General features: G+C 43.0%; 1 protein-coding gene across 3 annotated transcripts in view; it reads right to left on the bottom strand.

The window, feature by feature from the left end:
* atm (ATM serine/threonine kinase) overlaps positions 1 to 25223 on the bottom strand; it is a 135885-nt gene that overhangs the window by 71976 nt on the left and 38686 nt on the right. For 2 of the 3 annotated variants that reach the window (XM_078222057.1, XM_078222058.1), the window contains exons 22-31: positions 24016 to 24146; positions 21123 to 21243; positions 17886 to 18050; positions 16073 to 16242; positions 13771 to 14023; positions 11991 to 12109; positions 10580 to 10706; positions 8122 to 8321; positions 7035 to 7209; positions 6278 to 6442 (exon numbers count right to left, since the gene is read on the bottom strand). The exons of the other annotated variant lie outside the window; for it this stretch is intronic. In XM_078222057.1, the coding sequence (XP_078078183.1) occupies positions 6278 to 6442; positions 7035 to 7209; positions 8122 to 8321; positions 10580 to 10706; positions 11991 to 12109; positions 13771 to 14023; positions 16073 to 16242; positions 17886 to 18050; positions 21123 to 21243; positions 24016 to 24146 (1626 nt within the window). The remainder of the gene's footprint in view (positions 1 to 6277; positions 6443 to 7034; positions 7210 to 8121; positions 8322 to 10579; positions 10707 to 11990; positions 12110 to 13770; positions 14024 to 16072; positions 16243 to 17885; positions 18051 to 21122; positions 21244 to 24015; positions 24147 to 25223) is intronic. 3 annotated transcript variants of the gene reach the window in all.

The raw sequence follows: 25223 nt of genomic DNA, 5'->3' as shown, positions 1-25223 counted from the left end.
CAGGCTCAAAGGGCCAACTCCTGCTCCTGTCTTACGTTCTTAAGTAATAGAAGCAGAACAGCCCAGAGTGTTCCTTCAGCCTACTCTGCCATTCAACACGATAATGGCTGATCTTCTGCCTCAACTCTATTTACCAGTCCGCTCCTTGGTTCCTTGAGACCAAATATTTGTCTACCGTAGCCTTACGTTATAAAATACCTTAAAAGATACAGTACCAAAACCCTCAGAGATACAAAATTAAGACGGTACACAACCCTCAGAGAAAAAAATTCTCATCTTACTCCTAATTGATTGACCCCTTATCTATGCTGTGTTCCCCATGTTCTATTTTTCACCAGGGGAAACAACCTTTCAGTCTCTACCTGCTTAAGCCCCCTTCAGAATCTTGTATGTTCCCATGAGATCACCCCTCGTTCTACTAAATTCCAGAAGGTTGAGGCCCAAATTTACTCAGCCTCTCATCATAGGACAACCCCTATATTCCAGGAACCAAACTAGCGAACCTTCACTGTAAAGCCTCAATTGCAAGTATATTCTTGTGCACAGTATTCCAGATGTGGCCTGACCAAAGCTCTATACAACTGTAGCAAGATTTCCTCATTCTTGTGCTATAATGCCCTCTCAATAAAGGCCAACATCCTGTTTGCCCTCTTAACTGCTTGCTGTACACCTGCATGCTAGTTTCCTGTGTACAGATACACCCAAGTTTCTCTTAATGTTTATAACATCTACAAGTTTCACGCCTTTTAAAAAATATTCTGCTTTTCTATACTTACTCTATCTATCACTTTGCGGCCCATTCATGTAACCTGTCTATATCTTTCTGTGGTCTCTCTGTTTCCTCTGCATAGTTAATATTCCCACCTAGCTTTGCAATGCCAGCAAACTTGGATACATTAATCTTGGTCCTTTCTAACAGAGATTATCAGTAGCTGAGACCCCAGCACTGATCCTTGTGGCACTCCACTAGTTACAATCAGCCAACTTGAAAAACCCCATTTATTCCAACCCTCGGCTTCATGTCCATTAAGCAAACCTCTATCTATTAGAAAACCCAAGTGTATCACATCTGCTGGCTCCCCTTTTTCATTCCAGCATTCTCCCGACGTCTGATGTTAAGTGAACTGGATGGTCCCTCTCTCCCTCCTTTTGTGCCAAACTGCTGCAGTATTGAGGCTGCACTTCAAATATAGTTAAATTATGAAGCACTTTGGGGTTTCCCAAGGACAAGGTAAGGTATGTTACAAATGCAAGTTCTTGATCCACTGGAGCAAGCTGAGAGGGGTGATTGAAAGCAGCAGTGCTGGTGAGAGATTAATTGAATTGTTTATTTATTTAATTAGTCAGCTAGTGTGTGTGTATTTTTTTGGCCTTTACTTTAACAGCAGTTTTTCAAGTTTAAAGTGAAAACTAGAAGTGGGCAGCAAAGGAGTCTGGGAAGGGTTTTTTAAGCGCGTGAAGTATAAAAGGTAGGCTGCAGTATACAGCGGGCAGCGTCGGGAGTGGGCAGCGTAGTGTGTGGGAAGCAGAGTGTGAGCTATAAGACTTTGGCTCACAGGGCTTGGGCAGAAAGGGCGAGCAGGGGTGAGTTGAATTCATTTTTGCACTTTCTACCTGGTACTGGCAAGGTATCTAGAGGGGATGGGTGTGCAGGCAGTGCAATGTTCCTCTTGCACTATGTTTGAGGTGAGGGACGACGACAGTGTCCCTACTGATTACACCTGTGGGAAGTGCACCCATCTGCAGCTCCTCCAAAACCGTGTTAGGGAACTGGAGCTGGAGTTGGATGAACTTAGGATCATCAGGGACGCAGAGATGGCCATAGACACAAGCTTTAGGAATACAGTTACTCCGAGGATTGAAAACAGATGGGTGACGGTGAGAGGGGCTGGGAGGAAGCAGTCCGTGCAGGGATCCCCGGTGGTCGTTCCCCTTAGCAACAAGTATTCCGCTTTGGATACAGTTGAGGGGGATGACATACCAGTGGGGAGCCGCAGTGAGAGGATCTCCAGCACTGTGTCCGTCTCTGTGGCTCGGGAGGGAAAGGGGGAGAGCGGGAGGGCGATAGTTATTGGGGACTCGTTAGTTAGAGGGATAGATAGGAGGTTCTGTGGCAGCAAAAGAGACTCACGGATGGTATGTTGCCTACCGGATGCCAAGGTCCGTGATGTCTCAGACCGTGTTTTCCAGATTCTGAAGGGGGAGGGGAAACAGTCACAAGTCGTGGTGCACATTGGTACCAATGACATAGGTAAGAGAAGGGACGGGGATTTAAAGCAGGAATTTCTGGAGCTGGGCTGGAAGCTGAGAGCCAAGACGAAACATGTGGTCATCTCTGGTACGTTGCCGGTACCACGTGATAGCGAGTTGAGGAACAGGGAGAGAGTGCAGTTAAATATGTGGTTGCAGGGATGGTGTAGGAGGGAGGGTTTCAGATACGTGGATAATTGGAACACGTTCTGGGGAAGGTGGGACCTGTACAAACAGGACGGGGTGCACCTGAACCAGAGGGGCACCAATATCCTCGGAGGGAAATTTGTTACGGCTCTTCAGGGGGGTTTAAACTAATTTGTCAGGGGAGTGGGAAAGGGAGTTGTAGTCCAGAAGTCAGTGAGGGTGGTGAGGTATTGGGGAAGGTATCAGGGTCAAGGGTGGGTACTGGTAGACAGGAAGGTGGGTTGAAGTGTGTCTACTTCAATGCAAGGAGCATCCGGAACAAGGTAGATGAACTTGGGGCGTGGATTGGTACTTGGGACTACGATGTTGTGGCCATTACGGAGACGTGGGTAGAACAAGGACAGGAATGGTTGTTGGACGTTCCGGGGTATAGATGTTTCACAAGTGTAGGGAAGCTGGTAAAAGAGGTGGAGGAGTGGCATTGTTAATCAAGGATAGTTTAACGGCTGCGGAAAGGCACTTCGTGGGGGATCTGCACACTGAGGTAATATGGGCTGAAGTTAGAAATAGGAAAGGAGCGGTCACGTTGCTAGGAGTTTACTATAGGCCCCCAAATAGTAATAGAGATGTGGAGGAAGAAATTGCTAAGCAGATTATGGATATGTGTGGGGGTCACAGGGTAGTTGTCATGGGGGACTTTAACTTTCCAAATATTGATTGGAACCTTTGTAGGTCAAATAGTTTGGATGGGGCAGTTTTTGTGCAGTGTGTGCGGGAGGGTTTCCTGACACAATATGTGGATGGGCCGACTAGAGGTGAGGCCACATTGGATTTGGTACTGGGAAATGAACCGGGCCAAGTGTTAGATTTGGTTGTGGGAGAGCAATTTGGAGATAGTGACCACAATTCGGTGTCTTTTGTTATTGCAATGGAGAGGGATAGGGCCGTACGGCAGGGCAAGGTTTACAATTGGGGGAGGGGTAATTATGATGCGATTAGGCAAGAATTAGGGGGCATAAGTTGGGAACAGAAACTGTCAGAGAAAGGAACTAATGAAAAGTGGAACTTTTTCAAGGAACAAATACTGGATGTCCTTGATAGGTATGTTCCTGTCAGGCAGGGAGGAAATGGCCGAGTGAGGGAACCATGGTTCACAAAAGAGGTGGAATGTCTTGTGAAAAGGAAGAGGGAAGCTTATGTAGGGATGAGGAAACAAGGTTCAGATGGCTCGATTGAGGGTTACAAGTTAGCAAGGAATGAGCTGAAAAAGGGGCTTAGGAGAGCTAGGAGGGGACATGAGAAGTCCTTGGCGGGTCGGATCAAGGAAAACCCCAAGGCTTTTTACTCTTATGTGAGGAATAAAAGAATGACCAGGGTGAGGTTAGGGCCGGTCAAGGACATTAGTGGGAACTTGTGTATGGAGTCAGTAGAGATAGGCGAGGTGATGAATGAATACTTTTCTTCAGTGTTCACCAAGGAGAGGGACCATGTTTTTGAGGAAGAGAAGGTGTTACAGGCTAATAGGCTGGAGGAAATAGATGTTCGGAGGGAGGATGTCTTGGCAGTTTTGAATAAACTGAAGGTCGATAAGTCCCCTGGGCCTGATGAAATGTATCCTAGGATTCTTTGGGAGGCAAGGGATGAGATTGCAGAGCCTTTGGCTTTGATCTTTGGGTCCTCGCTGTCCACGGGGATGGTGCCAGAGGACTGGAGAATGGCGAATGTTGTTCCTCTGTTTAAGAAAGGGAATAGAAATGACCCTGGTAATTATAGACCGGTTAGTCTTACTTCGGTGGTTGGTAAATTGATGGAAAGGGTCCTTAGGGATGGGATTTACGACCATTTAGAAAGATGCGGATTAATCCGAGATAGTCAGCACGGATTCGTGAAGGGCAAGTCGTGCCTCACAAATTTGATAGAATTTTTTGAGGAGGTAACTAAGTGTGTTGATGAAGGTAGGGCAGTTGATGTCATATACATGGATTTTAGTAAGGCGTTTGATAAGGTCCCCCATGGTCGGCTTATGATGAAAGTGAGGAGGTGTGGGATAGAGGGAAAGTTGGCCGATTGGATAGGTAACTGGCTGCCTGACCGAAGACAGAGGGTGGTGGTCGATGGAAAATTTTCGGATTGGAGGCAGGTTGCTAGCGGTGTGCCGCAGGGATCAGTGCTTGGTCCTCTGCTCTTTGTGATTTTTATTAATGACTTAGAGGAGGGGGCTGAAGGGTGGATCAGTAAATTTGCTGATGACACCAAGATTGGTGGAGTAGTGGATGAGGTGGAGGGCTGTTGTAGGCTGCAAAGAGACATAGATAGGATGCAAAGCTGGGCTGAAAAATGGCAAATGGAGTTTAACCCTGATAAATGTGAGATGATTCATTTTGGTAGGACTAATTTAAATGTGGATTACAGGGTCAAAGGTAGGGTTCTGAAGACTGTGGAGGAACAGAGAGATCTTGGGGTCCATATCCACAGATCTCTAAAGGTTGCCAGTCAAGTGGATAGAGCTGTGAAGAAGGCCTATAGTGTGTTAGCTTTTATTAACAGGGGGTTGGAGTTTAAGAGCCGTGGGGTTATGCTGCAACTGTACAGGACCTTGGTGAGACCACATTTGGAATATTGTGTGCAGTTCTGGTCACCTCACTATAAGAAGGATGTGGAAGCGCTGGAAAGAGTGCAGAGGAGATTTACCAGGATGCTGCCTGGTTTGGAGGGTAGGTCATATGAGGAAAGGTTGAGGGAGCTAGGGCTGTTCTCTCTGGAGCGGAGGAGGCTGAGGGGAGACTTAATAGAGGTTTATAAAATGATGAAGGGGATAGATAGAGTGAACGTTCAAAGACTATTTCCTTGGGTGGATGGAGCTATTACAAGGGGGCATAACTATAGGGTTCGTGGTGGGAGATACAGGACGGATATCAGAGGTAGGTTCTTTACGCAGAGAGTGGTTGGGGTGTGGAATGGACTGCCTGCAGTGATAGTGGAGTCAGACACTTTAGAAACATTTAAGCGGTTATTGGATAGGCACATGGAGCACACCAGGATGATAGGGAGTGGGATAGCTTGATCTTGGTTTCAGATAAAGCTCGGCACAACATCGTGGGCCGAAGGGCCTGTTCTGTGCTGTACTGTTCTATGTTCTTGTTTCTTTTCTTCTTACATTTTGATTGATCTCATCTTTTCTCCTATTCTTTTCCACCATAGCGATATCCCACATTGTGATCCCTGTCCTTCACTGAGGTTACTCAGTTAAACAAAAATATAAAATAAAATGGACTAGCCGACTGAAAATACAATTCTACAGTCAAGAACTACCAAACTATTCCAAAGAAAAAACACTAGGTTGAAAGAAAGTTGAAGTTAGATGAGGGAGCTCTGTGCCTGGTCAAATTGAGTGCAGGACTAATGAACTTCTCAGCCAAAACATTGTTTTCCTAGAAACATACACGCAGCTTTGACTGATAGCTATGCTTTAAACTGGCAATTCTTTCAGGGTGCACTTAATCTGAACATCATAACTGCCATCAAACATGCAACATGATGTTTTAAATCAATTTCAAATCTCGACTAGGGATTGGCTTTCTAAGAGGTGGTGAAAACTGGCTTTCCTAACCAGAAGTGAATCAAGTTGAATTCATCCATGAATCACATGGTTAAAATATAACTGCAGCTTTGTAATCCTTTCATTTGAAAGTTCAATCCACCACAATTTACAAGGGAACATAGAATTTTCCTGAGCTAGACATAATCCTGTCTGCAGGAATTTCAGTAAAAAGCAGGTACAAGCTGAAAAGTGAAACTGTGTAATTTCAACAAAACTCTTCCGAGAATGGATGAAAGCAAGACTTTCAGCCCTCAATCACTCATTTAAGAAAAATCTTACCTCCAATAATGTGAACTGCCTTTTGCTGTACTTGATTTTCTCTTGGGTAAGACGCAGCTCTCTGAAGTCAGGAAGGTCGGGGAATGAATCCAACCGTCTAATTGCATTGTACAAGTTCTCATTGCCTTGATTAGTTATCACAAGGTACTTCAGCAATTCTAGGGCCTGAAAGCATTGCAACTACAGTTCATTAAATGTTCAATCAACTTCAAAATGGAGGACTGCAATGATGTTAAACGTTAAAACAACTCAGCAACAGAATGGGAAAATCATGTTCAGTTTCAGCTCAGTTTCACACTGAAATGAACCAATTTTGGAGATGGAGTTCTACATTAGTTCTCTGGCCCCCTACACCTCCAATTTGAATACCCCATTGTTGGTTTAGGTCACTCATTGGTCTCCTTTGGTCCCATTAGCTGTTTTACCTACAGCTACGTAGGCCCAACACTGTGGATATCCCTCCCTCAATCTCTCTGCCACTTCATTTCCCTCCCCCTTAATGCTCTGTTTACACCCAATCTCTCTAATGAAGCACTTGCTCATTCCTCCAAGTATCTGTCTTTGGCTCAAAGTTCATTTTTCTGTGGGACACAGTGGGAGATTTTTCTACATCACAGGTATCACATGGGTACAATTTTTTACTACTAGTTTTTAAATTTTTAACTACAATTGAAATGAGGAAAAAATGATTTAAGTTAAGCCCATGAAACTTAAAACTTCAAGTCATAAACAGAGACAACATAAGGAATAAACTCACCTGCTGGCGAATTTCAGGTTGCTCATGGACCAATGGTATAAGTGTCCCCACAATAACATGAAGGTGGCTTTGAAGTGCATCTCCACAGTGCTCCACAGCAGTTTGGCAAGTAACATTTAAAAGGTCACAACACAGAGAAAAACTACGTGTTGATACATCATCCATGTGTGATGGCCTGAAAAGAAAATTATAACGCATGAACTGAAAAAATGATGGCCCAGATCTACTGTCCCTGGAGGGTTGTACCCCAAAGGTGCCCAAGAAGATGTACTGAAGCACCCTTAGGAAGTATCCCCCACCGCAAGGGCTGTGTGGGATTTGCCCAGGATGTTTCAACTTCCATCGGGCAATTACCCTGTGTCTGGAACCATCTGCAACTCTGAATTAAAGTTGGAGACTTGGAATGATTCTGACTTACTTAGAAGAAGTTACCCAGGAAAAGTTAGAAGCATTAAAACCAGTTCTAACACCTGGGTAAATATACTATGAACTCCACCACCCTTCCTCTCCCCTACACCCCCCCCCCCTCCCTCCCCCCCAAACTGGACCACCCTCCTGACTGCACCCCCAACCATCCCCCGTCTCGGCTACTGCCTGACCACTTGCCCCTCCCATCCAGCCCCACCCTACTCCCCTCCACCCCCAACCAGACCCATCCCATCTCACCCTACTCCATCACTCATTTACCTTCTCTCTCCCAGTTTGTCACATTGGCTGAGACATTTAAACTTCCTGGTTTGCAGCTACTAGTGCTGTAAAAAGGGAATGTGGCTTCATTTTCCCAGACAATCCTGCACTGCACTGAAAGCCTCCAGGAGAAGCTGCACTCCATATTTCTCAGCAGGCCCAGGACAGACGTCCAGGTGAAAAATTTGGAGCTCCAGCCTAAGGCAGGAAAATAGGAGGGAAGTGGCAATCTGACAGTGACAGCCACTCCACAGAAGATTCAGCCCAATGTCTAACTGAAGGCATTGGGGTAAATATTTGGGACTTTGGAGCAATTGGAGTCCGTATGCAGACTTTACTTGGTCAAATAAGGAATAAATCTTAAATGTAATTGAACCTTCAAAAAAAATGAAAGACTGACCAGCTGTTGATATGATGGATCAGACTGTAGATGACATCACGAAGAACAAATGCCCACACGCCTCCCAGACCGTCCTTTATCTCTTTCAGCAGCAAGTTTACAAACAAACGATACATCATCAGGATTCGATGCTTTTCATAGGCACTACTGTTGTCTGCTGCTTTTTTAGAAATTGCTAGCAAGATTTTCTGGATTGAATCCTGGTGACAACACATTTCAGAAACTTAGAATTCCAGGCATCTAAAATGGCAAACTGAATGTGAAATTCTATCATGCTATGATCACTATTGCCCAGAGGCTCCCTTATTATGAGATTGTTAATTAATCCTGTTTCATTGCACATTGCTAGGTCTAAGATAGCCTGCTCCCTGCTGAGCAATAGAACGTACTGCTCTAACTGTTCTGAACATACTCTGTGAAATGATCTCTCTGTGAAATGATCTCTCTCACCAACTTTGCCAACCTGATTTATCTTATAAAGAGATTAAAATCACCCATGATCATTGCAGTACCTTCTAACAAACCCCCATGATTTCTTCCTGTACATGCTTCTTAAGGTGTAGCTACAGTTAGGGGGCCTATAAACTATTCTAACTGACTTCTTACCGTTGATATATCTTATCTCCTCCCAAACAGATTCTATATCTTGATCTTATCAACTAATCTCTTACTTCTGTGCTAATGTCATTCTCCACTATCTTTCCCATCTTCCTGCCTTTCCAAAATGTCAAATCCCCTTGAATATTTAGGTTGCAGTCTTGGGTCACCTTTCATTCACGTCTCAGTAATGGTTATCATGTCATACATATTTATTTCTATTTGAGCCATCAATTCATCTGTTTTGTCACGAATGCTGCATGCATTCAGAATCAGAGCCTTTTAGTCCATTTTAGTACTTTTGCAAACTCTGTCTTTTTGCTGATGCGTATTTTAGTTTGTGTGCTATACCCTTTCCGAGTTATCATTACCCATATTGCTACCTTGCCTATTGCCATGTCCTTTTTCTAAAGTTTACCACATCTCACCTCACATGATCCCTGCTCCCTCAGTATTTAGTTTAAAGGTCTCTCTACCACCTTAGTTATATGACTCGCCAGAACACTCATCTCAGCATAGTTCAAGTGAAAATCATCCCAATGATGAAACTCCCACTTTCTCCAGTACAGTGCGAGTGCCAAAGAACAAAGAACAATACAGCACAGGAACAAGCTCTTCGGCCCTCGAAGCCCGCGCCGCTCCCTGGTCCAAACTAGACCATTCTTTTGTATCCCTCCATTCCCACTCCGTTCATGTGGCTATCTAGATAAGTCTTAAACATTCCCAGTGTGTCCGCCTCCGCCCATGAATCAAAATCCATTGCTCTGACACCATGCATTTAACTCGTTATTTATCCCATGCCAATTTGCTCATGGTTCACGTAGTAATCCAGAGTTTATTACCTTTGTGGTTCTCCTTTTTAATTTAGCCCCTAGCTGCTCATAATCCCCAAGTTCAACTTCTTTCCTATTTATGTCATTCGTACTGACATGGATCATGTCAGATCCACCCCCTCTCTTTGCAAGTTCCTCGCCAGCGTCGAGCAGATGGCAAGTAATGGGGAATGTGATGCATTGGACAGTGCGAGTCTAATGGAGCAACTAATGCAATTTAGCATTGAAGATGAATTCACAGACCATGAGCATTTGATTGATCTTCCTGGGACACAGCATCCAGGACCACAGGGCTTGATTCCTGGCACTGACCATCATAGTTATCTGCCCCATTGTCTTTGCAGTTGTATGGACAGCCTTCTGGCTATCTCCTTTACCAAGGCTTCCAGCTTAGCAGGAACCTTGGTGCATGTTCTCTGCTCTGTTGTGCAGCATTCTTTCTGTCACACTCTGTTGTTATACAACCAGTTCCAGCACTTGTTCCAGTCAGTATTCACTTCTCCTTTAAAAGGTGCAGGCTGGCTTTAAGTAGTACAGGCTAGTTTCAACTGGTGCAACATTGTCCAAATGTGGGCCCCCTGCCACTTATCAGCTTATTTAGCTCTGGCTGCACACAGTTTTCATGCAAATCAGCAGGCAGCATGAAATTTGGCTGCTGCCTGTATCAGGAACTGGAATGGTCAATTGCACCTTGCAATATAGGAACCATTCTTGGGACTCAGTCCAATTTTGTAGCCATGGAACTTGCCTTCTTAATTAAAAGGCTATTTAAAATGAGTGAGAAAGATGGGGATGTTAGGAAGAATCCTATTAGAATATCCTATCTTACCAGCTAAACAGAGGTGCAACTGTGAAGCACATTAACCCATCCCTTGCTTCCCCCTCAAATCTGTGAAATTAAATCAGTTGTCACTTTCTTCTTTAAGGATCAGGGCACGGATAACATCTTCAAAAAAACATCCCATCACTGTTAATGTCCCCTTTATTAGCAAAAACAAGTGAAAAACGTAGGTGAACAAGAAACTCACTGGGTTTCTTGAAAGAGTTGCAACAAGTGACTTAAACTTCTCTTTGTGGCAGCTACTAATGTATTCCAATGTAGCTTTGATCACAGACGATGGAAAATTAGGTGGGTTGGGAGCAGGATCCCTTGCCCTACACAGAAATTGAAAAATAACATTTTTGAGCACGTATTACCCTACTTCAGAAAAATACAGCAATGATTTAATCATACAAAAATGTTGCAAAAATCCAATGTGGGACACACAGAATGATTCCAGTAATAAAATTATCAGATTCCTTGTTTCCTCATCTAAACAGTTGCAGGCCTATGTGCAAGCATCCACAGTACCTTGAATTAACAAGAGTTATAACAGTGTTCATTTCAGACTATACCTCGCATTATTCTATGTTCTACTCAATAGATCTGGTGGTTTGTGTAGCAAATAGTGGTGACAACGAAGGATTAAAAAAAGTCAATTTTTTTAGCCAAAAAATTTCAAAGCTTTGAAAGTTCTTCCAATTGAGGCCATTTTCAGTTCTCAACTCCATTTTCAGTAACAGCATGCCTTTCTGCTCAATCTCCCGGAAGGCAACAAATTAAGAACCTGCTTCTGGGATTGTGGTCCAATTACCAATGGTAAGAGGATTGAGAAGGCAAAAGGTCACTTCATTGTGCCCCGTTTCAAGGCCTGTCGGTAGTCATCACTGTGTCTGGAGTGAGAGTGCTGCTGAGAATACAGCGAGAGAGGGAGGATGCAAGAGCTGTGTAATAAAGATAATGGCAGCGGCCACCACTGCACCACTCCCAGCACTATCAGAGACAAAAGTCTCCAGGAGCTACTCACATAAAGGCAAGACTCTGCCAGCAGAAGACTGCAGCCTTGCCATTCTTTGCTTTAAAGTTCAAAAAGCACTGAACCTAACGCTGCTCCAACCTCCCACTGTGTAGCCACTTAGTTCGAGTTGCTGAGGTGCTGATACAGCGTGGGTGCCCATGCAATGCTAGTAGAACAGTTAATAGCTTAATTTTCCACCTCAACCAGCTTGCTTCTGCTGTCGGGTGGGTTGGCATCAGAATTCTTCAGTTCGTTTCTGGGAAAAGCAACTGGAGGCACAAATAGGTTGGTGGACAATGTATATTTTCTAATTCTGCCTGTTCTTCTGCTTACAACACACTGGTAAAATTCTTAACTGGGCACAAAATCCAAAATAAAACTAAAATAACTATGATGAAAAAAAGTGAGTCCCCTGGATGCTATCACTTGAGATACTAATATAGTTCGTAAGAAACACATGGAACTTATGTTCATGTTATTTCTTTAAAAAAAACTTTATGTAGAACAGATTACAAAAATTGCTTTTCACAACACTCTGGAGACGCCTGGTTATTAGTCTCATTATCAATGAATGGTTTCAAATCTTCTTTAATTTTCTTACCCAGAAAACTTTACCAACTCAATACCATCTCTCGCATCTTGGTCGGGAGGGTCATACAGGGTATTAAGCAGCTCTACAACAATCTCTGGCAAGTTGTCATGGCTCAAATGGTCAATTTGCTTTTATATAAAAAAAGAGAGAAGTACCAATGTCAAACAATATTTCATAAATTGTGCATTTACACTAAACATTTACATAGCAAATAAGATTGCTTTACTGAAAGAAAATGACATGGAATGACTTCACCACATCTACTATTTCCTGAAATATTTCTCACTCCCCGTGATGCATCAAAATAAGCCAATATGGGTCTGTAACAATATATTAAATACAGATTGTCTGAACCTGCAAACTCTCAGAGGTTACATTGGTTTATTACAGTCAGAACAAAGATACCCAGTAAATGTACTTACATGCATAAACTGCCACAAATCATCTCACTGCAACTCAGATTGATAGGATAAAGATTCATGTTGTTAGTGAATTACCAACTTGAACCAAATACTGAGGAGCAAAGTCAAAGTTATTTTAATGAGAACTCTCGGTGCAAGACATAGGGTACTAGTAAGACCCATGCTCAAAAAAAAACTTCCAAGAGCTGTATGAATTCACAGTGTACTGTGGTGATTCAGATGAGAAAGTCACAGGCTTAATCCCCTGTCCGTGTAGAGGGGCAGCACGGTTAGCACTCCTGCTTCACAGCACCAGAGACCCGGGTTCGATTCCCAGCTTGGGTCACTGCCTGCGTGGAGTCTGCACGTTCTCCCCATGTCTGCGTGGGTTTCCTCCGGGTGCTCCGGTTTCCTCCAACAATCTAAAAAAATGTGCTGGTTAGGTGCATTGGCCATGCTAAATTCTCCCTCAGTGTACCCGAACAGGCGCCAGAGTGTGACGACTAGGGGGTTTTCATAGTAACTTCATTGCAGTGTTAATGTAAGCCTAGTAAATAAGCTTTTTAACTTTACTTAGTTGCTATCATGTGGCACATACAACAGGCCTCACTTACTCTGGGTTAGGTAGTGAGAGACACCAAAGAAAGTATGGTTACCATTCTCTATCACTATCCAGTGATCCGTGCTGCAAGTGGGACGAATGGATGCCAGGTAAAAACCAGACCAGGCTGCAATCCACGTGTGGTTTATACCCAGTAGAGACTCGAAAATGTATCAGGCTGCATCCAGCACCCATACGGCGTACCAAAGAGGTGTCAACATCATTTGGAAAGCAGCGGATGGAGGGACAGAAAATTAGCAAGAAAAAATAATTCACGAGAGGAAGGTGTTCATTCATAGTGAATAGGTGATAAATCCACAGACTGAAAGAAACTCAGAGAGAAAAGAAATAGCAGTTCTGAGATGTTGGATGTGTCTTCATGTCAACACAGCGAGAATGTAGGGAGGTGCGTGCAGAAAGGTGTAGTTGGAATTTTGGATAAACAAGAGGAAGGAAAAAAATTCAACACTGAATTATAAGCAATTATTTTTACCTGTAGCTTGGGGTTAAAAGAAAAACAAACTCTGGGCAGGTAAAGAAAATTGATGGATGAAGGAAAGAAAGGTTGGTTTCAAACCTGAGCAAAAGCATAATGCATCATTCCAATCTACTAAACCTCACAGGTTTCCCAGTAGCATCACTGAAAGAGAGTTGCACTGACAACAAGAGAATCCAAGCTTCAATTATATTTTTCTTCAGTAGTTGGGGGGTAACGCAATATGTTCCATTTTGTTGATAAACACAACAAACCCCAAATGAGGTGTAACAGTGCACTAGTTAATCTCACCTGCTTCCCTAAGCAATCGTCCTCCTTCAACATGTCGAACACCTTTGATGCATTTTCCCTTTGCTGTGCCATTTCATTATCAGATCCATTCTTATCTTGATAAGCAAAACATGGAAGGATGTAAGCCATGATCTTTGGAAGGCAATCAGCAAGTAATTCTTTCCAGTTCCTCTCAATGCAAGCAGCAATTGATTTCACTTCTTCCAAGTTACTATTAACCATTAGGTGTGGTACAAGAATTTTGTAATAGGATCTAGAACACATCATCAGCAAAAATTAGGTCATTAAATTAATTTTTAATATCAGCATTAAAAATCCATACTTATAAAGTAGGCATCCACATTATCTCTTGCAAAGGTAGAAATCCCTATTTGGGTTAGATTATTTTATTTATTTCTTGGCCATGTGTACAGCTCATTGTGTTTGGGGAATTTAGTACTCAATTTGGTACTGAAAGTTACCATTGGAAAGCAGCAAACATTTCCATTCCTCGTTCCATCAGTTTCAATCACTCTCACTTCCGCTCAGCTTACTTTACTCCTTCAATGTACCTTTAGCTCCAACATCAGCAGCTGTGAATGTTTCCATTCCCCACATCAGTAATCCTGTGAACTCTGTAAGACCGCCGATTTGGGGTGGTTTTAGTGCTATGGTAGCATGACCACTAGAAAACGTATACATTCAAATAAGTGAATTTATTAGGCCTGACATAAGGCCTGGTCCTGAAATGTTAATCTGTTTTTTCTCTTTATGGGATCTGGTGGACCGCTGTGTATTTCCGGTATTTTCTGTTTTTTTTCCCACCTGTCTGAACTGAGGTTCTAGGCAAGGGAAAAAACACAATCCTGATTTATTTTTCTTTGATATGTGTTTATGAAGCACTGGGAACATCACTGACCCACTTATTTACAAGTGTTTGAATACTCTACAATTTCCACGTTTCAGATGTTGATGGGTTGAGAGTATTGAAACTGTCAAATACATCCACAAAATGATAATGCTCAGACTTCAAAGAATTGTTGAATCTTTACAACTGATGAATGGCAGACATGAATGCAAATTGAGTTTGGCCAGAACATGCTAAAGGAAATGTCATCAGTGGGAGTGGGTGTGAAATACTTTCATGCCAACACAATCCTTAGGTCTCCCACATCATTAATTTTTAGTAGCTCATCATTTTGAAGTGATACCTCACATAAAATAGAAATAGGGGGAAGATTTCCCAGTACAATGGAGGCAGGTGGGCTGGGAATTTTGCACCAGGAGAATGATTGCCAGTTTCCAAATGGCTTTTCATCCCAAGAGCACTTTTACCTGGGGTGGATTCACCAGAAGGATGGCCACTCACAGTAGCTGGAAGCCAATTTAGGTCATTGGACAGGCAACTAACTGAAGATTCCAGCAGAAATGTTACTTAGCGTGGAACCTGTGCGCCGCTGTGTGTCAGCACCATATCACATCAGATGAAGGAGCCACACAGCAAGAGATTGGAGCTGCATGCGATTTCAATGCATACTGGTGATACATGGCAAGGCTGTGTACTGCCAGGTCAAAGACTTATCATGGTGTCATGATATCATGTAAGCTGATAACTTGCATAGTGCTCCAACTGATGCAACTGCACCTCTGATCAATGAATAAATGATGATGGCTCCATTGCGACCTTGCCGCTCCTGTTGCTTGGGCTTCAGCTACACTCCCACTGATGAGCCATTGAAGACTGCCAGATGCCTGTAAAATGAGAAATGCTGTATCCACCTCCTGTCACCTGAGGTCCTAACTGGACAGTAAGTGTAGAAGTGGCTTAAAATGTGGTCACCTCCTGTGATATTAAACCAGATGATCCACTGTGGCAGTGAATAGGGTTGGGTCCCAGAAATGGTCCCACTTCCTAAATATTTTCAAAGTCGGGAAGATTGAACCCAACGTATTTACATTCTACAGACATTAGGCAAGGGCGTCCTTGGGAAATTATTGTAGATGACACTGCATTCTTCAATTTGACATTTTAAAATGTTAAAGGGTAGCTTTTCATTGAACAATGTCATCTTTACACAAACAGGATTAATCAATGCTAACTTGCCCCTTTATACAAAATATGCACCAAAAAATTACAACATTGTTGATCACGAGAGAGATTCAAGTAATGTCTTTGCTCCTCATACTAGTAATCAGATATTTCAGGAACATTCAGCACATATTGACTGCAACATCTACTGAATGTGTTTGGGTGTTTTGTGAAGATGAAAACCTTCACTGTATCCTACTGCATGACTTGGAGAGGAGGTAACACTCCATTTACCTGTAAAATTCTTCCAGATCGGAACAGTTTAATAGGATGTAAGGAAACGTAGGCAAGTTGTAGCCCGAATCTGTCATTCTCAGCCATTCGTGGATCAGGTAATCCAAATGGGAAACCATGAAGCTTTCCAAACTACGATACTTCAGACACTTCGACACAGTCTTGAGAATCTAATTGAAATTTACAGGTAGACCATGAAAGTATGCAACATGATTCATGTGAACAACATGGCAACAAGACATAATCCAGCATTTAACTGTTCGATTGCAAAATATTGGTTGCCATAAATTAATTATACAATTCCAGGAATTGATTGTTTGTGCACCACCAAACACAAAACATTTGATTCAGTTCCACTCAACATGGAATTGTTATTTTTACTTCAGTTTAAAAACAACCCAAGATCTCCAGTCTAAAAAAATGCACTTAATTCAATCTAATGGTGCTCACTGACAGAAGTAAATAGATGTCCTGCTGGGCTGAACACTAATGTGAACGGTATTTCTGTGAGATGGACATCTCCCAGTCTGCATTGGGCTCTTTCCTGCAACTTCCTGTCATGGAAGAGTTGACGAAAAACCTTCATCACTTAAGCTTGAGAAGACCATACTTAGACTGCTTATCGAACAGAAGGGCACCCAACAACAATGGAATTCCAGCCAAACTGCTCAAATATGGAAATTCCCATCAATTGCCGTATCTTTAAGAACTTCCCTGCTGGAAAGTAGGCTCTGTTCTAGAAGAAAATTATCAGTATGCAAAAACAATGGCAACAGAGGAGACTGCAACAACTACAGGGGCATCTTATCCTTAGCGTCATGGTAAAGGCCTTTGTTAGGATCATACTTAAAAACTCCATCTACTTGTAGGCCAAGTGCACTTAGAAGCACAGTGTAGTTTCCATGCTAGCAGATCTACTCTGGACACGATCTTCTTGTATCTTCACCAACTACAGAGAAGGGTAGGAATAGGGTTTAAACCCTCTTCACCTTCCTTTTGTAGATCTCACCAAAACATTCAGCACCACCATCAGAGCAGAATTTTACAAGATTTGGGGAAAAATATGCTGTCCACCAAAGATCCTCAGTCTTATCCGCTCCTTCCATGACAACATACACTGCATAGTACAGTTTGATAGCTCCAGTTCTGACAGTTTCAGAGTGAAGAATGGAGTGAAACAGGGCTATGTCCTAGCCCCCACATTCTTAGGCATCTTCTTCACTGTGCTCCTAACCTTTGCCTTCCCTGTAGTTATGGAAAGAGTTTATTTGTACACTATGTCAGGTGGCAAGCTCTACAATCTAACAAGACTGAGAGTGAAGTCAAAAATACATCACATCCTGAGCAGAGAACTCCTCTACACTGATGATGCTGCGCTAATTGCCCAGGCTGAAATTTAGCTGCAAGGACTCATGAAATGTCTCTCCCATGCCTGTAACTCGTTTTCCCTGAGCGTAAGTCATGGGACATAGTGTTGCATCTCTGTCCCTTATTGCACTAAATAACAACCGGCTGGAAGCAGTTGACAAATTCTGCTACCTCAGGTACACAGTGACACACAGTCTGTCCCTTGATGCAGAAGCTGATATATGTACAGGGGAAAACAGCTAACACCTGCATGGGTCACATTTTCACAAGAAGAGTTTTGAAATGGCACTCAGTGCAAACGAATGTGCTGTCCTGTCAGCTGAACAGGTTTGAAATGATGAAAAGGTTGTACCCTAATACAGGAAAAATGAAAAAAAAAGAAAAAGTGAGCATCACCATACAATCATCTACAGTTTTTTTTTAAAAAGCTGGCAACAATAGTTACCTTTTTAACAAGTGTAGGATCCAGTTTGTTCTCCTTTAGTGACTGGCAAATTGCAAATAAGGCCTGCTTTTCACAAATGGGACTACAGCACATGATCAATGAAATCACTGTTAGCAACGTAGCTCTTCTGTTGCACTTCTCATCCTGGAGTTCCTCTGCACAATTCTGAGGAAAGACCGAGAAGTTTAAACAAGGAGACTGTACTTTAATACACAGGTATACATACACAACTTGCATTTATATAACAGAACACATAAGTCATAGAGAATCATAGAAAAAAATGGGCACCAAGCTAAAGGAAATATTTGGGAGAGGTGACCAAATGTTTGGGTCAAAGACATGTGTCTAAGGTGCGTGAAAGCATGGAGGTGGACAGGCAGACTGGAGACGCACAAATTCCTGAAGTCAGAGGAATGGAGAATTTGAATGGGAAAACTGTGGCACTGGGAAAAGTTACATAGATAGGGAAAAATAAGTCATGAGGACAGTTAAACACAACGATGGAAATTAGACCACTGAAGACAGGAGTGAGGGCAAGGAAGATCTTCTGTGGGAGAGAGGGGGTGGAGGAAGGGGAAAACTGATGCTATTAACGCATTGGAGTGTTTGGTTGGAAGAAAATGAAATATACGACTCGATTACCAAAAAAATGAATCACACAAAAAAAGCTGATCTGACTTGTTCTGTCATCTTGCTTAAAGGGAGCTACCGATATGGAGTACCATCTGAGATATCATGTTATCTGGCCTTTTAAAGGCATGTGTCAAGACACCATCCATAGGAAATCAAGCGTTCTCTTCAGGTGAAATGGGGTTAGAGTATAAAGAATAATTGGATCAGGAGGGAAGTTATAATTACATACAATACGTTTTCAGAAGCACTTCCACTGGAGTTCGGAATTAATTATAGGCAAAGATAACAGTGAGTGCTACTGGCATAAAATTTATATTATAGATTATATTAAATTTTATTTAATAATTTGAAATCTTTTCAATTAACCATGGAATTTTGTTTGAAAAAGTGATTTTTAAAAAAGATTCACTGCCGATTCTTTCCTTTTACTTTCCCATGGAGGCATTCACACTTCAGTTGAAAACATTCCACCAGTGAGTCTCAGTAGGCTTTCCAACTGCATGGGGTTATCATATCTCACCCTAATTTGATGTTCACATATGCACATTTCTTGCTGAGGCTAAATGTAGTGCTCCTATTACCATGCAAGGTCAACTCAGCTAACTTCACAGAGACTGGAAAGAAAGTAGAGGTTTTCCTGGCCAGTGAAGTTAAACTAAGAAAATAAAGAAAACCCAGAGAAATGTGGCTTTTTACAGTGAGATGCTGAAAACAGAAATGAAGAACCTGGCAGTGCAAATCTTTCACAATTTTGTATTTCAAGTAAACTATGCAGCAAAAACAAATCAGAGCAAGGAAAACTTAAAGAAAAACAAAGATCATGGGACAAATACTGCATGGAATGACAGCCACCATCAGATTATCATTCCTCTCCTATTTTTCTACCTTACACTAGAGTTTCACATTTCTCGCCTAGACTTTCAACCTGGGCCTGCTGAAAAATGTGGTGCGCAGCAGCTCCAAGAGTCCTTCCGTGTAGTGTAGGAGCGTTTGGGGAAAAAAGAAAGCCACGTCCCCTTTTTTCTGCACTAGCTGCCACATTGCAGTAAATTTAAATGTCCCTTTGTTTAAAAACACTGACAAGTTAGGGGAGAAGCTAAATGTGTACGGTAACTGGATGAGAGGTTAGCATGGGCTGGGTGGCTTTGAGAGATGGGGTTTAGTCAGCTGGTCAGTGGGGTGGAGTCGAAAGTTAGTTGGATGGCCAGGGGGTGGAGTCAGGGGCAGGAGGGTAGTTGGATGGTCAGGGGGAGTGTAGTTGGCTTGGTCAGTAGGTCGGTTTAGCTCCATTGATTGGACAGCTGGTTAGTGATGCAAGACAATGCCAACAAGCATGGATTCAATTCCCAAACTGGCTGAGATTATTCACGAAGGCCCACATTCTCAACCTTGCCCCTCACCTGAGGTGTGGTGATCCTTAGGTTAAATCATCACCAGTCAGCTCTCCCCCTCTAAGGGGAGAGTAGCCTATGGACATCTGGGACTATGATGGCTTTATCTTTTGTCGTCACCCAGGAGTTAGAACTGGATTTAATGTTTTTAACTTTTTCCTGGGTAACTATTCTACTCAGTGTATTGGAACTCTCCAAAGTCTCTGATTTAGATCAGAGCGCTGGAAAGAGTGCAGAGGAGATTTACCAGGATGCTGCCTGGTTTGGAGGGTAGGTCATATGAGGAAAGGTTGAGGGAGCTAGGGCTGTTCTCTCTGGAGCGGAGGAGGCTCAGGGGAGACTTAATAGAGGTGTATAAAATGATAAAGGGGATAGATAGAGTGAACGTTCAAAGACTATTTCCTCGGGTGGATGGAGCTATTACAAGGGGGCATAACTATAGGGTTCATGGTGGGAGGTACAGGACGGATATCAGAGGTAGGTTCTTTACGCAGAGAGTGGTTGGGGTGTGGAATGGACTGCCTGCAGTGATAGTGGAGTCAGACACTTTAGAAACATTTAAGCGGTTATTGGATAGGCACATGGAGCACACCAGGATGATAGGGAGTGGGATAGCTTGATCTTGGTTTCAGATAAAGCTCGGCACAACATCGTGGGCCGAAGGGCCTGTTCTGTGCTGTACTGTTCTGTTTTGGAGGATGCCAGACGCAGCTAATTGTCCAACAGAAGTACCCAAGCAATTGCTGTGCTGTCTTTTTGTGAGCACTTCCAAGAGGTCCGCTAGCACATCTTCTGGGATACAACCTGTGGAGAACCGGAGGTCTAGGCCTGGATGTTTGTTTTAATGGTAGGTAATGTCAGGATCCAGAATCACAACAATAGTCTACATCTCAGAAGGAAGGAGCTCAATGGTACTGAATCAAATTAATTTATAACAGTGGAATTTCAGATTTTTTTCTGTTCGACAAAAAAATATCAAGGGCATCAATTAAGCGAAATAAATGAGGGTGGCGGGCGGGGGGAGGTGTATAACAGAAGATGGAACATGAGCCAACAACCAATGGCAGACTGAAGGGACAGAATGGAAGATACTTCTCCAAATAGGATCAACTGACCTTCCTTTGATTTTAGCAAGGATGTACATGAACTAAACTAGAGAATAGTAAAAAGTGAGCATGTTTGAAATCATATTGAAAGAAAGAAACAACAATACCTGAAATCTCATTCCAGCTTGCACTTTCATATATACATTTTCAAAGGCCTTCTGCTGCAATTTCCCAGGAATGGCTTTTAGCTGTACAGATTGATCCTGCATCTGGACTTCCTGGAATAGTCTGGAGTGAAATGAATTGTTCAAAAATGAGTGATCACATTTCATGAGATGTCGCGATCAGAATGCTATAGTTATGCTTTTGCTAGAAGTTCCAAATCACTAAACAAACAGGTATTTAACTTGGTGATAGAAATACAAAGTATCTGAGTATAGAAAATACAGGTTCAATAGGTCAGAATGTAACGGATTAGAATCCTGACCTTTCACCTTTGTGATTCCGGATTGAATACCACCCAGACATATAGGATAAAGTCGTCTCACTCAGACAACAGCAGCAACGTCTGATATTTATACTGCACTTTTAACGTAATAAAATATCCCAAGATGCTTCACAGGAGCAATAGTAAACAAACAATGAAACCGAGCCACATATGGTGATATTAGGTCAAATGACTAAAAGCTTGCTCGAAAGGGTGGGCTTTAAGAAGTGCCCTTGAGGACGGCGGTGGGCTGGAGAAGTGTGGGGAGGGGTATCCAGAGCTTGGGACGACAGGAACTGAAGATGCAGACACCAATGGGGTAGTGATTGAAAACGAGGATGCTCAAGAGATCAGAATTAGATGAGCAGAGATATCTCAGAGAGCTGTGGGCTGGAGGAGATTACAGAGATGGGGGGGGGGGGGAACGAGGCCATAGAGGAATTCGAAAACAAGGACAACAATTTTAAGAACAATATCTTGCTTGACTGGGAATCAATGTAGATCAGTGAGCACACCGGTGACAGGGGAATGGGACTTGCTGCAATTTTAGACTCAGCTGCCAGAGATTTAGGTGACTGTAAGATGATGGAGGGTAGAATGTACGAGGCCAGCCAGGAGTGCAGTGGAGTGGTCAAGTCTATAGGAAACAAAGGCATGAATTAGAGGGGGCAATTCTCCCATTGCGACCCGCAAATTTTCTGGCGGGTCCGTTTGGGAGAATCGGATGTCGGCTATTTAGTGGGAAACACATGCACGTCTCCCAGAACCAGGGAACAGTGGCAGTTGGGACCGCGCTGGAAACTGACGGGAAAAGAGATGTGATGTAAATCTTTTAAAAATGTATTTTAAATCTATTTTACATGTGATTATCACTATGAGATAGCATCTCCCACCCCGCCAGGAATACTGCACTCCGGTGTGGTTTAGAGTAGGGGGGGGGGGAAATCGCCACTGCTGGTGGGGGGCAGGGCTGGATATCAGGGCACTCCGGGATGGGGAGGGGGCCCTGGCCTGGGGATTGGGAGGGGGGGGGGGGGAGAGGCTGGAGAGGCAGCACTGTGGGGGTCCTGGGCTGGCCAGCGATTGAGCTGGCCAACACATGGGGAGACTGACAGATTGGGGCTATTGTGCACGCACAGAGTTCCAGAGCTGTCAGACTGCGGCGCGAATAGGCCCCCCCCCGCACCGGGTTTTTAATGATAGTCATAATTGTGACCTCTGCATTGCACAGAGTGGGGAGATTCAGGTCTGAAGTTGCACTGAAAAACAGTTGTGATCTAGACCTGTTTTCTTGCCAATTCAGCACTTTTGGGAGAATTGCCCCCAGAGTTTCAGCGGCAGAGGAGTTGAAACGGATGATGTGAAACAATGTCACGGAGGGAAATAGGTGGTGTTACTGATGGTGCAAATATGCGGTCAAAAGCTTCTCTCCAGGTCAAATGTGACACTAAGGTTGTGAGCACACTGATTTAATCTCAGACTGTAGCTTGGAAGAGGTATAGAGTTGGTAGCTAGAGAATAGAATTTAAGGTGGGGACCAAAAACAACAGTTTCAGTCTTCCCAAGACTTAACTGGAAGAAATTTCTGCTCATTCTGAACTTAGTGTTCAATCAACAGTTTGTTAATTTAGCAACAATGCAGGAGTCAGGAGAGGGGGGTGGGGAGGTAGAATTGGCAGTCATCAGAGTTCATGTGTAAACCAAGTCTGTGCTTTTGGATGGTGTCACCAAACGGTGGCATGCAGATGAGAAACAGGAAGAAGCAGAAGCTAGATCTTTGGAGCCGTTGGAGAGAAGAGTGTGGGAGCAGGAAGAGAAGCCGTTGTAAGTGATACTCTAGGTACAGTTGGGACCTAAGAATGGAACCAGGTTACTGCAGTCCCACATAGCCGGCAACAATAAAGAGGAGTTGGAGGGGGATGGTGTGGTTAACCACATCAAAGACTGCAGACAGTCAAGAAAGAGGGGGGAGGAAGTTTACCTTTGTTGCAGTTAAACCACAACTGAAATAATGCAGACAAGTTTCCAACTGGTTCCCAAGGATGTGCAATACAAAATTACTCACAATTTAGCACAATTGGTAACCTCATTCAGAGGGTCATAAAAAGGCTGATGTAGGAAGATGAAACAAAACCACATTGATGCAATAAGGGGCGTACATCAAAAAGTTAGACTTGACACCAGGATAAAAAGAAAAACTGCTTATTTTCCCACATGCCCATCTTTTGTTTTGATGAACAAAATGCTTTACCAACTCCAGTGAAATAGCTCTGAAATATTTTGTTTCTCTCAATAGTACACAAAAACTTCAAAAGGCTAGACAAAAGAATGTGTTTTACATCTGTTACATAAACCAGTCAACTGATATTAATCCTCCTTTCAAAAGGCTAGACAAAAGAATGTGTTTTACATCTGTTACCATAAACCAGTCAACTGATATTAATCCTCCAATTTGTAAAAGCCAGAAACCCATTTGGTATATGCAATCAAGTTTAATTTGATCAAACTTGTTCCAAAACTGCAAAACCTTTCAACTATAACATTAAGCATTTATTAGTACCCAGAAAGATTACCTGCTAACAGACATGGCAGCGAGCATGCGAACCTGATGGTGAGTATCTGTTAAGAACTCTGTGTAGACTTCAGAGACAGGCAACTCTTCATTTCTGATGGAGAGTACAGTCCATTTGGAATGTGGATCTTTCTGGAGAAACAGAACAAGTCCTAAACAAAACTAAACATTACTATAACACATCATTGCATCAATTATGAAACACACAAAGATTACAGGACCAACAAACCTAACACTTTGCACATCAGATGTAGGCTATAAAACTGATTCTCCAAACTGATTTTTGGAACAGGCACTTCCAAATCACTGAGGCTAATATTGTTAACAATTTTATTTTGGTTTTGTCCAGAACCTGTGACTGTCTTATAACAATGACATGCACTTATATAGCACCTTAAATGCAATAAAGCATGCTAAGGCGCTTCACAGATGCATTACAAAACAAAACATTGCCTCCCAGCCACCTCTATCTCTCTGACATCTCTCCACCTTGGCAGCCAATGGACTGAACATGAGGTGTATGTCACTTCTGCATTAGAGGCCAATTTGAGAGTGGCAGTGGATGCCGCAGCTGATACAGATGAATAGCACTGGCCCAAAGCCGACTGATATTTCCCCTTTGAGTGAGCTCTCTTTACCACCATCTGATCATTTCTTTTGTCCTCTGCTTTTTTCAGGCCCTTTCTGACTGCTTGGCTCCAGGCACACTGCTTAGCAGCAAGGACTTCCCATGCATCGACTCCAACACTGGTCAACTTGAGGTGTCGCTTACAAACGTCTTTGTATTCCAGATGTTGGTCTTGTGTTGATAGAAAGCTTGCCATAGAGCAGGTCTTTGGGGATGCGGCCCTCATCCATTTGGCACACATGATCTAGCCATTGAAGTCACCATTGACTCAAGAGGACAAACAAGCTGGGAATTCTTGTGTGCTGGTATACTTCTACATTCAGCACAGTGTCCTGCCAAGAGATGCCCTATATTCATCTGAAACAGTGGAGATGGAAGCTGTTCAGCTGCTTATTTTGGTTTGCATAAGTTATCCATGCTTCACTGTGTAAAGGAGGGTGCATAGAATACAAGTCTGGTACACACAGACTTGGTTAGTTTGCTGTTGGCCCATACTCAACCTCTCAACTTTGACATGAGAACTGTAGCCTTGACAATCCTGGTGCTGAGTTTGGTATCAAGGTTCAGGTCGATGCTAATTG

Source organism: Mustelus asterias, chromosome 10 (genome assembly GCF_964213995.1).
Source record: "Mustelus asterias chromosome 10, sMusAst1.hap1.1, whole genome shotgun sequence".
NCBI classification, from domain to species: domain Eukaryota; kingdom Metazoa; phylum Chordata; class Chondrichthyes; order Carcharhiniformes; family Triakidae; genus Mustelus; species Mustelus asterias.
This window is presented reverse-complemented; position numbering and strand designations above follow the sequence as displayed.